Source organism: Protopterus annectens, chromosome 7.part0, assembly GCF_019279795.1.
Source record: "Protopterus annectens isolate FY-2018-M chromosome 7.part0, PAN1.0, whole genome shotgun sequence".
Classification (NCBI taxonomy): domain Eukaryota; kingdom Metazoa; phylum Chordata; order Ceratodontiformes; family Protopteridae; genus Protopterus; species Protopterus annectens.
This window is the reverse complement of record NC_056739.1, coordinates 1319781998-1319795774: the sequence shown is the minus strand read 5'-3', so window position 1 is coordinate 1319795774 and position 13777 is coordinate 1319781998. Positions and strand designations below refer to the sequence as shown.

The following is a 13777-nucleotide window of genomic DNA, read 5'->3' as shown; positions in this document are numbered from 1 at the left end:
TGTTGTGGGATGGTTTTGTGCAACAATTTAATGGGAGCTATTTCTGGCAGTCAGACTGGGTGGGGCAGGAGGAACTTCAGTTGTTTATGGATGCAGCTGGGGGTGCCGGTATGGGGGTCTATTTTGAGGGTCAGTGGTTTGTGGCTGAAAGGCCTTTGGATTGGAAGGAGATATGGAGGTGTGACATGGCCTTTCTAGAGTTAATGCCTATATTGGCAGCTTCTGTTGTGTAGAAGGAGCATTTGAGGGACAAACAAGTAGTTTTTCATTCTTACAATACGGCTGTGGTGAGGGTATTACAAAAAAGACAGCTACGTTGGGATTGTTGTTGTTGGCATTATGTAAATTGATTTTGCAGAGCCTCTTAATAAATTTTTCTTTTACAGGAGTGCATGTGCCTGGCATAAAGAATGAGATTGCTGATAGCTTGTCCTGATTTCAGTTTTGCAGGTTTCGAGGGTTGGCTCTATGGGCAGAGGAAGTGCCAGAAACCCTGCCGGAGGAGGTGTGGAATCCTGGGCCGAGGTAGCCAGCCAGTTGGTGCAGCATTCCTGGGCTCCTTCTATGAGGAAGGCATATGGTAGGGCTCTTTCTGATTTTAATCAGTTTGTTTTGCAGTTGCCAGAAGAGGATGGGGTGTGGTCGGAGGAATTACTGTTGCGATATGTAGCTCATGCTTGGGGGATAGGCAAGGCTTTGCAGATATTCAAGTTGAATTTGGCTGTTATTAGCATTTTCCCTAAGGTAGCAGGGTTGCAAGATTTCACCAAGTCTTGGATATTAGGGTGAATGTTGAGGGGTTGGGGGGGAGTGGTGGTGGAATGTAGGGACATTCGATGGCCGCTTATGAGGGTTATATTGAAAGTTTTGTTGAGAGAGTTATGGTTGTTACAAGGGGAGGTCTTTGGATTATTTCATGTGGGGCACGTTGTGTACATGGTTATATTTTGGTGCCTTCCATGTTTCTGAGTTGTTAGGTTCGCTATGTTGGAAGGATGTTATCATAGGTGAGGAAGAGGTTACTACTGCATTATGGAAGAGTAAGACAGATCAATTGGGTAGGGGATGCTTGGTGGTGATTAAACCTGACAGGAATCCTAGCCTTTGTCCAGTCACATGGGCTAAAGAATTCATAAGGAGGCAGAAGGGGAGTATAGATGATTTAATTTTTTGCTCCATGGATGGGAAGGTGGTGTCGAGTAGTAGATTCATATGTTTGGTGAGGAGGGTTTTACGTTGCATGGGATTTCCAGTGGATAGGTTTGCAGCTCACTCTTTTAGGATCTGTAGGGCTTCAGATTTAGCTAGAGAGGGTAGTTCCACTGAAGTGATTAAGAGATTGGGGAGGTGGTCTTCAAATGCATATTTATCATATATTAGATAAAGTTGTGGCCTGATTAATAACTTTCTTTTCTTTTCTTTTAGGGAATCATATTATCATCTTGGGGCATTCGTACATCCACTGGGCAGAGAAGTGTGCATTAGTCAGGGAAGATGGGATAAATATGTGTTTATCACATTTAGGGTGGTCAGTGACTTGGCATGGGGTTAGGGGGTGTTAGGTGGGATAGGTTGCTGCATGAATTTGAGAAGGTTAAATTGAAGGTGGGGTGTCCTTGTAAATTAGTAATTCATTTGGGGGGCAATGATTTGGGCATTCTTTCCAAAAAGCGATTAGTGGATATTATTCTTCAGGACTTGCTGAGATTACAGGCGTTGTACCCAGGTATGGAAATTGTTTGGTCAGAGCTGGTTCCTTGTTTGTGATGGAAGAATGCTTACAGTTATAGGGTGATTGAAAGGGTCAGGAGGTTCATCAATCAGAGATTGGCTAGGCAATTAAGAATTTTGGGGATGTATACCATTGAACATAGAGATTTTGGGGATGGAGAGGAGGTCTGGTATCGAATGGATGGGGTCCATCTTAATGAAGTAGCATTGGATCTGTTTAATCTGCATTTGAAGCTCTTTTTAGAGGGTATGGTTGGTGCTAGGGTTTAGGAAGTGGAACAGCCTGGGGACCAGGCTGGTGGCAGAGAAGAGGGACAGGACTGTCCTCTTATTTTTCCTCTCTAAGGAAGGTGGCTATTCATTGGTTAATGATTGTTTGGTCAGGAGGTGAGCAGGTACGCTGCCTATTTAAGTGCTGGGTGAGTAGGTACACTTCCCCAGTGGAGGAGGTATCAGGGTGAGTAGGTACGCTGCCCTGAGGTATATTCATCCAGGGTGAGTAGTTACGCTGCCCTGAGATCATTGCTGATGAAGATAATTGATGTTGATTTGTGTGCATAAGTTCATTGTACAATAATACAATAATGTTCAGTAAAGGTCATCAAATGGCTTTATGTGTTTGGTGTGGTTTATTTAAAGGGGACCAGGACAAATGTAGTTTGGGACAAACTAAGTTGTCCTGGTCCCGCGAGCAGGGGTAGAGGGGGGGAGGGTAGGTACAGAAGTTAGGAATTAATTGGAGTCTTTGCAGGTAGGTTGGATAGTGGGACTGTAGTGGTGAAAGGGTTAAAGAGAAAGGGAGAGGTTAAGGGAAGTGATGTAGGGGAAGGAGGGACTTATAACAGGATTAAGTGGTAGGGATTAAAGGAAGTAGGTACATTTTGGCGTGAGTTGGTGGCCCTCCCACCCTCCCTTTTTTTGGATATGGATGGAAGATGTTGGGCAGTTTAAGGCAGAGAAGAAGGACAGGATTGTCCTCTTCTGTTCCCTCTCTAAGGAAGGTTGTTATTCATTGGTTAATGATTGTTTGGTCAGGAAGTGAGCAGATACGCTGCTTATTTAAGTGCTGGGTGAGTAGGTAAGCTGCCCCAGTGGAGGAGGTATCAGGGTGAGTAGGTACACTGTCCTGAGGTATATTCATCCAGGGTGAGTAGTCACACTGCCCTGAGATCGTTGCTGATGAAGATAATTGATGTTATTTTGTGTGCATAAGTTCATTGTACAATAATGTTCAATAAAGCTCGTCAAATGGCTTTATGTGTTTGGTGTGGTTTATTTAAAGGGGGGCTGGGATAATTTTCCATTACATAATTTTGTAGGATATTATCAGGGGCTGAATTGTGTTTAGGTCAGTTTAGGAAGATAGGAGGGGTAAAAATTTAAGTAATCATGAAATGGTGCTTGCTGTAAGTCCTATCAGAACATATTGCTAAACAAAACATTGCAGAGGAAATAATTTTTTGAGAGATACAGGTTGTTGTTGTGTCTTTCGGCTTATCCTGGTTAGGGGTCGCCACAGTGGAACTCCAGTCTGCTAATGTTTGGTAGTGGATTTTTATGTGCCGAGTTACCAGCCCTGACGCACAACCTTCAACGAAGGCATGCCCATTCACGCATGCCTCCACACAGAAGACGGTCTATCTAAGAATCGAACGGGACAACGTCTTGCTGTGAGGTGACAACGCTACTGCAGCACCAGTACCGCGGGACTTTTGAGAGATACAGGTGAGGTGTCAGTATTTTCAACTTTTATGGTTTGGATGCATTATTGAACTTTTAGAGTGTAAGAACTGTACATGCCATTGTGCATGAAAGATGATGGGAATCAGAAACATTTTAGAAATACATCAACATTGCTGGTATGTACAGTAGTTGATCTATGTTTGTTTTGTAAGTCACCTGGTAGCCCAAAACGTGTGTCTCTTTTCCATTAAGAGTAGTCTGAAGGAGCAATGAAGAAATGCTGCAACTTGGAGGTATTGATGCAGATTTTGTACTGATTAAATGGTTTTCTAGAGGGAATGTGAAGAAAGCATTTGTTGAGTTTTTTTGTTTGTATTTTAAGAATTAAAGGGTTAGGCTCCTAACATTTTAGTTGTTCATTAGCATAGTAATACTTTGGTACAATGGCAAGGACTGCCTTGTATATTCAAATATTAACACATTTTAGGGGGTATGGAATTTTTTTCCCCTGCTGTATTTTAATTTGATACCAGATGTTTCTTGAAAGGGTTCTGAGGCAGGTGATTAGTGAGGGTGCCACAGAGCCTACTAGACAGCCAATCAACATAACAACTGGTAGAAAAGATCTCAGACAATGAGTGAGCTATTAAACGTGAAGATTACAACTAGTGCATCAGAGAGTTATGACTGGTTTGAATCTCTTCATTTGTGTAATACTCATTTAGACATTTTTCATAAGTTCATAGGTTCATAAGTAGGTACTAGGCTATTGGCCCAAGGGTCTATATAAGCCTAGCCAAATGGTACAGTGGCTTTTGCCACTCAAGAAAATTATTTTCCTGTGCCCCTGTCAAGCAGAGATACAGAAGTGATCCCCGGGGTGAATTTCCTGTCTCCCATTAAATCATCAAGATTTTTCTTGAAGAGTGCTAATGAGGAGCTTTGTTTGATATAGATAGGTAGTGTGTTCCAGAGTATGGGAAGTCTCTGGGACAGGAATCTTTAACTCCAGCATGTTCTGTTTATTGTAGTGACAAGGTTTAGGTCCTAGAGCGTGCTCGGAGGGGATTGGGATTTTTTTAAGTGGAGCATGTCCAACAGCTCTGGGTTTGACATAGCTTTGTATGTTAGGCAGAGATCACCTCTGAGTAGGCGATATGCAACAGAGTAAAGCTGGAGTTTTTTGAGACGGTCTGTGTAGGGCATCTGTTTGAGGCCGGTAATCCTCTTTGTGAGGTATTTCTGCGGCCTTTCCAGTTGTTGTAGATGTCTTGTGAGGTACATACCAAAAGGGGCATTGTACTCTATAATGGGTCTAATGAGTGATGAGTAGACGGGAACAATGACCTCTTTTTCTTGGATGAGAAACCTTTTGTGATGAGGTGTGCCACATAGAAGGATTTCCTGACTACTGTGGTGATGTGATTATCAAAGGAGAGACTACTGTCCACCTGTGTCCCAAGGTCTCTTATCACACTTTCGGTGTTAAGTAGACTATCGCCTATGTAGTAGTTCATGGGTACAGAGTTTTTACCAAAAGGGATGGCAATGCACTTTTTGGCATTAAGCTTAAGGCCATGGCTTTGACAACAGGCATCTGTCTCAGTGAGGCCCTTTTGTAGGATGTCAACAGCGTTAGGAGTTTTGATTATGGCTTCTAGTCTGCAGTCATCTGCGAACTTTGTTAGCCAAAGACCTTCTGTGTTAGCCTGTACTTCAGATAAGTAGATACTAAACAGGAGAGGACCAATGACTGAACCCTGTGGTACTCCACTTGTCACTGGTCTGAAGTTGGATTTAGAGTCTGCTACTTTCACAGTGTGGGTTCTGTCAGTGAGCCAGCTGGCAACCCATCTTGTGACATAGGGATTTATACCTTGTGCAGTGAGTTTATCTATAACTCCAGAGTGAGGGATGGTGTTGAAAGCCTTGGCAAGATCTAGATAGGCTGTGTGACCCACCTTACCCTCAGCTACGGCTTTGGTGACCGCTTCAAAGATGTCTATCAGGTTTAGGAGACATGATCTGCCTTTTACAAACCTGGACTGGGTAGGGTCCAGAGTTTGGAGATTACCAATGTTATTGTTTATAAGTTCCATGATGATATGATCATTTGGTGTTACAGTATTTGACTGAGGGTAAGTTGTTCAGGTTGTTGTAGTTTGTGTGGGAACTACTTATGACTACTAGGTAAAACTGCTAGATTGCCAAGTTTGAGATTAGGGCAAATGCACGCATTAAATTTAGAGCAATTCAAAACCGAATCCTCTCCTTGCACAACTCATACATGTAGATATATTGGGTCTATATCAGAACTTCGAAGTATTAAAACTTCGAATGTTCTGATATCGAAAACTATTCAGTGAATGTTAAGAATAGCGAAGCTGCAGAACAGTGAATTCTTTCCTCGGGAAAGAATTTGGTTGGCCATTTCTGTGGCATCGCTATTCTTAGCACTCTGGTGGAAAGTTACGGGTTGGGTTCAGGTAAGTGTGCGATTGTTTGTACATTAGGGTTAGGGGCGGGTTAAGTAAGTTAGGGTTAGGGCGTGGGTTAGGTGAGTGTGCGATAGTGATGGACCTGAGGGTTAGGGGTGGGTTAAGGTAAGTGGGTAGATAGTAGTGTATGTTTAGTGTAGGGTTAGATGTAGGAATTTAAGTGTATGTGTGTGGTTGCTGTTTGTTTGATGTGCTTGTGTTGTGTGTATGTGTTTCGCCGAACAAGCACATCCGAAACACAAGCACATCCGAAACAGTTTCGGAGCAGCAAATTTTTTCCATGGGAAAAAAATTCGCTGTTCTGAATGTTTGATATTTTCATGTTTAGATGTTCTGGGGCCAATGAAATAGCGTTCGTGATATAAATGCGATATATTTATGTTTAAAGCCAAGAATAAGTTGTGATCTTCATCCGGTGGGATCTACTCAGATTTAGTTAAACTTACATTTGCAAAGCCATACAAAAGGAGTCTGCTAGAACATTATTAAGTGGCTGATCTACTAAAGTTGTCTATATTACTTACAATGTCCTAAAAAACTATGCATGAAATATTATGTGCAGTAAAGCTGGACAGAAATTGTGGATTACATATCTGACTATATCATGGTTTTCTTCTTATATGGGCCAAACAATATCAAATAAATATTTTCATAATAATACAAAGAGTAGAAAGATATTTTTAACATTTTTTTCTATTTGTGGTCTATTTGTACTTTGACTTAGATAAGTGTTTTAAATATCCCGATCCTTTGTTTAGAACACATATACACACACAGATAATCAGTCTTGAAGTTAGTCTTAAATGTGACCATAAAGACAACACATACGAGAGTACATGATCTTCAACAAAAACAGTCCAGATGCTATCAGATTATAACAAAATGCCCTTTAAGGCTTCATCTGCTACAGATTTCAGATATTCCTTAAACTCATTACTGGAACTTCAGTGGTGAAAGAACCCACGGATGCTGTGAAAAAAGTCAGTAGCAGAATCTCAGAGAAGCAAGGAGCAGGTGACAGACAAAGACATTTTAAATGAAGACATCAATTTCTGTCTAGAGAAACAGAGAAAGACAAATGGAGACCTCATTTTAAAAGAAACTGTCAGATATCTTATTTAATTTTGCTGTGTTGCCTTTGAAAATAAATACTATGTGCATCTAAATTCACTTTACTATCCAGAGTCACCATAACCTGCTAACTATACATTTTTCAATATCATCCACCAAACTTTGCACATAAACTTGCATGTATACACACACACATCTATGTGTGCACACACACACATAAGACCAATTCTAAACTCCCAGCTAAATCCATACTGTTTGAAAATATTCACACAAATTAACAAATCATAAAAATTTAAACGTGTACAACTCAAAATTTAAACAGGTAATAATAACTAACATTACCCATTTTTGTGCATCTAGTAGGAGAGTGTACAGACACATTGTGTAATTCTAAAATTACAAAGTATGGATCAAAACATAAATCTTCACATATATTTAACAAATTGCCATCTCTGAAATACTTAAACTTTACTTCATTCAAGAAAATACTTTTGTATAAAATTTCCTTTAAAGTCACAATTTAAGCAATGTGATTAACAAATGTTTGTTTGCTAACAATACTTGATCAAATTTACATTTGATTACATTAACTTTTGGACAAAAAAAAATCCTGATATCTTGTATTTTTTTCACCATCTATAGCAAAAACATCGTTTTGTGTAGAGTTTAAGTTTCTGATAAGTTCATTAAACATATACAGAACTGATAGAAAAGACCATAGACCAAATTCATGTAGGTTACCGAATATTGTACACTTTCTAAATTCAAGACCATCCCTACCACAATGCTTGTGCTGTCTGGTCATTCAGAAGGGTTACACTAGGTGTACACATAGTGTACACTTTGTGATAATCTTTATGAATCCAGCCTATGTAACTGTCCTTTCAGGAAAAAGCAAATCATAATGGCATTTATACTTAGGATCTCTGTAGAACAAAGGCAGTTTATATGGAAATTATTTCAACAGCACATATGCATGAATAGTACTGCAGATGTAATAAATAAATATGCAAAGTAGCAGGACAAATACAGGCTTAAAAAGTAAGACAGACATTTTTCTGTATTAAATACAGTTTAAAAGTGTTTTGGTTATGCAAATTGTATAGTTTACGTGTGGATGTTGCATCCGTGGTATTGTGAATAATAGTTGATCTGTTTTCTATGAGCTGTAACAAAGTCCTGTAAATATAATGCATTAATGCAGATGCTAAAATAAGAAGTTCTATAAAAATGAGATTTAGCTACCAATTTTGCATTCTTTTTTTAATTTTTCCTCATCTAATAAATGAAGCTTTTTAAGTTTTGCGAAGCAGCAGGAATTCATTTTTTTCTGAAATGGCAAAGAAACATGCTGTGGACTATTTATAACTGCTTACCTCATTATCATGTGGTGGCAGTTGGTGCAACAGCTGTTTAATTCGTGTTTTCTCACCAGGACTGTTTACATAGGGCACCTTGTCTTCAGGGAGGCAGCTATAATACTGGTGAACCTATGGATAAAACAGTCATGTGTTGGTTCCATGAAGAACAGTTCTGATAAAGTAAAACAGTAACTATAACTCACTCACTGTACTTGGAAATTATTCACTCTGCTTTGGTTTTAAAATCTTTTATTTAAACCAGAAATGTGTTAAAATGTGCCGCATTCTGTGCAGAAAGTACTGAAGACTAAGCAAACTGAAGTAAGCAAAATAAATTTCTCTACAATGTTATATTAAGTAAAGAAATACCCCAACTTCAAAAATAAGTAAAAAATAAAATGTGAGTAAACAAATAAATAACTACAACAGTATAAATACATCTAGAAAAGAAAACAAGACTTAACTTTAACGTTTTCTTAGGCATTAATGGGGGATAACTGGGGAAACAAGTAAGGCAGTACTAGAACGATTTCAATAAATGAAGGTTCTACTACGTGCAACACTGTAAACATGCCCAGAACATCACATAACCACTAGGAATGTATTTTATAAGCAGTCTGTTCTTACTGTTTAAGAATAATCTATCATCATCCCCTGGTTTCCTTGTCAAGAGTGCAGTAGTACTAACGAGATACGCTGAAAAGTGCAGCTCAGCAGTGAGCCTGGCTGAGCAACTTTCAGCGCAATGCAATTATCTATTCATTTCCGTATACAGAAAAGTAAAAATTATCAGATCCAATAAAAACAAGGGAATAAATAAAAAAGAACCCCTTAATAGATCTAGTATTAACTGAAGAAAGTGTATGATGAATCAGCAGAGTGTATTAATATATCGAAGGAGAAGAGGTCCAGGTAAAACAAGGAGATGCAAGATACAGTTGTTTCACAGATCACTGATTCCTTAGTAGCTGCTTGCCACACTCGATCGTGCTTATATTATAACTTCATGGAGTCTGTGACAGAATCCTTTCTCTGTGTTGAGTTTGAAATAAGTGCAGAATCTTTGACTTACTCAAATAATGCATTATGAAAATGATACATGATTGCCAATAACTTAAAATGTAGGTCTGTGTATTAAAGGCCACTGATGTTTATACACAAAGGTAAAAATGTGTTAGGCTTTAAAAATATTTGCAAGAATTACAGTGGAAAAGCAGCCCACACAACATCATTTTGTATTGTTTCTGAATTTTGATATATTTAATGCCATTCTGTCATATCTTGCTGTTGCAGATTGGCATGTTCTGTTATGAAAGGCATACTAAACTGTTTCTCTTGACAGAAGTGGAAAGGTAAAAGCCGAAAGACACAAACAAACAAACTAAGGAACAAAATAACTGCTTCTAGGTTTAGAACCACATGCAATTCTGCAAGTAAAGACATCATTGCAGCAGACAGTTGGAAGTGATGTCTGTCTTTATCATAAGGACATCATTCTCATAGTTCTGTTTCTCTGTTGGTCTTCTAGTAAGACAATGCCAATATGTTTGTGCTGACTCTCTCTACCTGGCACTTTTTGAGCTGTGTACCATTTTTTTTAAAAAATCAACTACCTTAAGAAAGACAGGGGAAATATTTATGTGAACTGATGCAGTTATTACACACAATGAAGTTTTTTCGATAGATTTGTAAAAATGGTTGGAAAGTATGGAAAGACTGCAGGCTGTTCCTTCCTAGCTTACAGAGAAAGGAAAAAAAGAAGTTATTGATTGAAACAAAGAAAAAAGTCTATAGACTGGAATGAATGTATAGGTAGTAGATCAGTGTCCAACAGATTTCAATGGCAAACAGTGTTAACTTGACCTAAATATGCATTTACCCACATACTGGTTAAACTGCAGATTCTGCTTAATAAAATGCTTCACTTTTGCTAGCCCTTACAATAAAAAATTATGGTAGTTAAGGTAGCTGAGGTGAAAGTCAAGCATCAACAGCCTGAAGTAAAATACCCTGAGGAACAGATTGCTGTCTTCCATAAGAAATCACTGCTGATGTGATTTTTACATGTACGCTGGTAGTGACTCTCTTGTTTTAAGAGATTTCTCCTTTCTTCAATTTAGTGTAATCATGGAGTTGGTATATATAGGTTTGGAGAATGTCTTGCCACCTGAAAAAAAAACACTTACACATTACCTTTCCCTCCTCTGCATTTTGGGCATTAGTTTTCAGTGTTTCTGATGCTCAGAGTTTTGCTGTTAGACACTTCATAGCAGAACCAAAAGCTCTATATCTATTGACTGAATTATTGATACTGTCACAGCTGTTACTGTACCACTGCTACAGGAAGGTTGCCTCAGTCATTCACTAGGATTTTTGAGAATCTATATATTCTCCTAGCCCCCTCATAATGATCTGTCTTGTAACTTCAAACTGTGTGATGTCGTTCACATGCCTATTATGTTTTGAGATGGTATACCCATTTGAAATTTAAGGTCTCTTAGTTAGTGATGTGGAAAGAGTCCAACTAGGCATTCCTGGACTTGGAAAAAGCATACAACAAAGTCCCAAGAAAGCTGATTTGGGCAATCCTGCGGTGGCTCAGTCCCAGAAACATTGGTAGAATTAGTGCAGGCTAGGTACAAGGACCTAATGACTTAAGTAGGAGCAGTGTTTCCTCTCACAGAGGGGTTCCCAGTGGGAGTGGGTGTTCACAGGGGTTCAGCTCTGAGCCCACTGCTGTTTGTATGGGTGATGGACTACATTAGCAAACAGGTAGGAGGGGGAAGATCAACAAAATTGCTGAATGCTGACAATGTAGCATTACGGGCTGAACAAGAACTTCAACTAATGATAGAGGAGTGGAATGAAATGCAAAACTGAAGTTACATGGGATGAAACTTTGTTTGTGTCTTTCGGCTTTTCCCAGTTAGGGGTCGCCACAGCGGAACTCCAGTCCGCTAAAGATTGGCAGAAGATTTTTACGTACTGGCTTGCCGGGCTTAACGCACAACCTTCAATGAAGGAACGCCCATTTATGCATGTCGCTACACAGAAGATGCTCTAACTGAGAATCGAACGGGCAACATCTAACTGTGAGGCGACAATGCTACCGCAGCACCACCACTGCAGTAAGTACACTAAATACAGATAAAACAGTTGTCATGGCAGAAAATGGGGGAAATCAGAAAAGGCCAATAAGTCAGATAGCAGGAAAAAGTGTAACAAGTTAACAGCTTCAAGTATCTGGGAGGGGTGGTTGAAGAGAAGGGAAGTCTGAATGAGAAGGTCAGAGCTAGAATTAGAGGGGCTGCAGTCTAATGGCACAGAGAGTCAAAGGTAGGGTATGATAGAAGAATGATAAAGAAGGTAAAAAGTAAGGCTTTACAAAACAGTGTTGTGACCAGTTCTACTGTATGCTACAGAAACTTAGTGAAGGCACAGCAGCTGAAGAAGCTAGAGGTGATGGAGATGAAGTGCCTGAGATGGGTAGTAGGTTGCACACTGTGGGACAAAATAGGAAACAAGGACATCAGAACAGAAGCCCAAGTAGCTCCAATTGCAGAGAAGGTAAAAACAAACAAAAAAAAAACAGAATTTGCTGGCTCGGGCACAACTGCAGAAAAGCCGTGCAACGGTCAGGCATGACTGTCAAAGAAGGTAGGAGAATAACATGGAATCAATAGAGATGGATGGTGGCAGTTAACATGACAGCTTGATCTCATGTAGAAAGCAGGAAAAAGGGGGTTGATGATGACTTTTCTGTTTTGTTGTGACTTAATGCTTCCTTAAGAAATACAGATATTTTATGAAATTTGATGTATAGATACTTTATATTTTCACCCTTTCGATTTATGTTGCCAAAATTTAAAACAAGGCAGAAGCTTAAAGGTACCACAATCAAAAGAGGGTAGCAAGACAAATACTTCTGTTACTAAGAGCTAAAGTGAAAAAAAGCAATGTAGGAAGCATTTCAAATCATACAAGAAGTGTACCGTAAATGATGATGCACTAATAACAAATCCTTGATTTAAAAGCCATTTTGGAATCTTGCATACCTGAAGTGGGAGTCAGTAGAGGAGGGACTGTATTCCTAATGAAAATGACTTGAACAAAGTTCATTATATTCCAAGGAAGAGAAAATATGGAGGAAGGTGGATTAGTTATGGGAGGAGCAGTAACGCTGCATACATATAAGGGGATGAAAAGGAAAGCCACATGTGTTGGGCACAAATACAAAGCTGGATCATCTCAACTATGAAAAGCTTTTGCAGCAAAAAAGTCTCGGAGATGGATAAAAGACGCACATAATGCACGCAGGTAGCCATTTATTGGAACGGCAGACAAGAAATCGACACTACTGACAACTGTGGTTTACTGCTTTGCCAAGGAGCTGTAGAATTAACTTTTTGTACTGTCCAAAACGTTGTTGGAACAGTACATTCAGACAGTAGTTGGATGAAACAAACATAATGTACAATTTAATGGCAGCTACAGTTCCTAAATACTCTGCAAGTGAATCATTTTATACAGCTGGATCTCAACCACGGTTGCTTAAATAATGACTGTTAGTGCTTGCAGCTCAAGGGAAGGATAGTATTAGTGCCAATTACAGCATCACTGACCCTTCTATGCGGTGCTGATTGTGTCCCCCAGTAGTTTGGGTCCAGGGCAGCCACACCTTTTGCTTATTCCCAGCTGTGATTTAGACTCAACATGAATGAGATAATCTAAGGAGTGCAGGCGCCCAGAGTTACATTTATAGGTACTGGTGTAGACCTGTAGAGTTTGACTGATAAGTGCAAGTAAACCAGGGAGCAAACTCACACTTGAAAACAGTAATGCATCAAGACAAGGTTTTCTGACCATGTTTATAAATAATATTAAGCAGTCAAGTTTTCTGAACTTAGAATTTTGTTTTTCTTATTTTTTAACTTGTACAGCTTTAACTGCATAATTTTGTAATTGCATACTACATGATTATATACTGGCAGCATACAGTTTGAGCAATGCGTGGAAATCATTTAATTAGCTGTATAGCAATTGTCATCTATGAAGCTAACCTTGCTTTGAATAAACCAATTAGACTTGCCTCTCATCTCTCTTTTGTTCCTTACTTTCCTTGTTTCACTACAGTTATAAAAGCATTTTCTCTACAGCTATTCTACGAGTACGCAAATTATTATGTCCTGCAGGCTCTCAGAATTTAATAAACTTACTGAAATCATATTATAATGCTGTCAGCACTTTGAAAATAACTTTTCAGTTCCACTACTTCTGCAGAAGCAAAAGTGATTATTATCACAACCTGTCTCTTTTAGTACCCTGTGCTTTGTAAAGATACTATGCATTGTATTGTGCTCCCTGGTTTAAGCAACCAAAATGAAACTAACCTCAAATTAATTTTTTCAGTACTGCCCCTATGATACATTCTAG

The 13777-nt window shown here is 39.1% G+C and overlaps 1 protein-coding gene across 2 annotated transcripts in view; it reads right to left on the bottom strand.

Annotated features, from left to right (window-relative positions):
* The window catches only part of LOC122807033 (prickle-like protein 2), a 482148-nt gene that overhangs the window by 149803 nt on the left and 318568 nt on the right, over positions 1-13777 (bottom strand). The window contains exon 3 of one of the 2 annotated variants that reach the window (XM_044077928.1): positions 8360-8473. In XM_044077928.1, the coding sequence (XP_043933863.1) occupies positions 8360-8473 (114 nt within the window). Of the gene's footprint in view, positions 1-8359; positions 8474-13777 lie in introns of those variants that run through there. The other variant, XM_044077929.1, reaches the window with a different exon arrangement.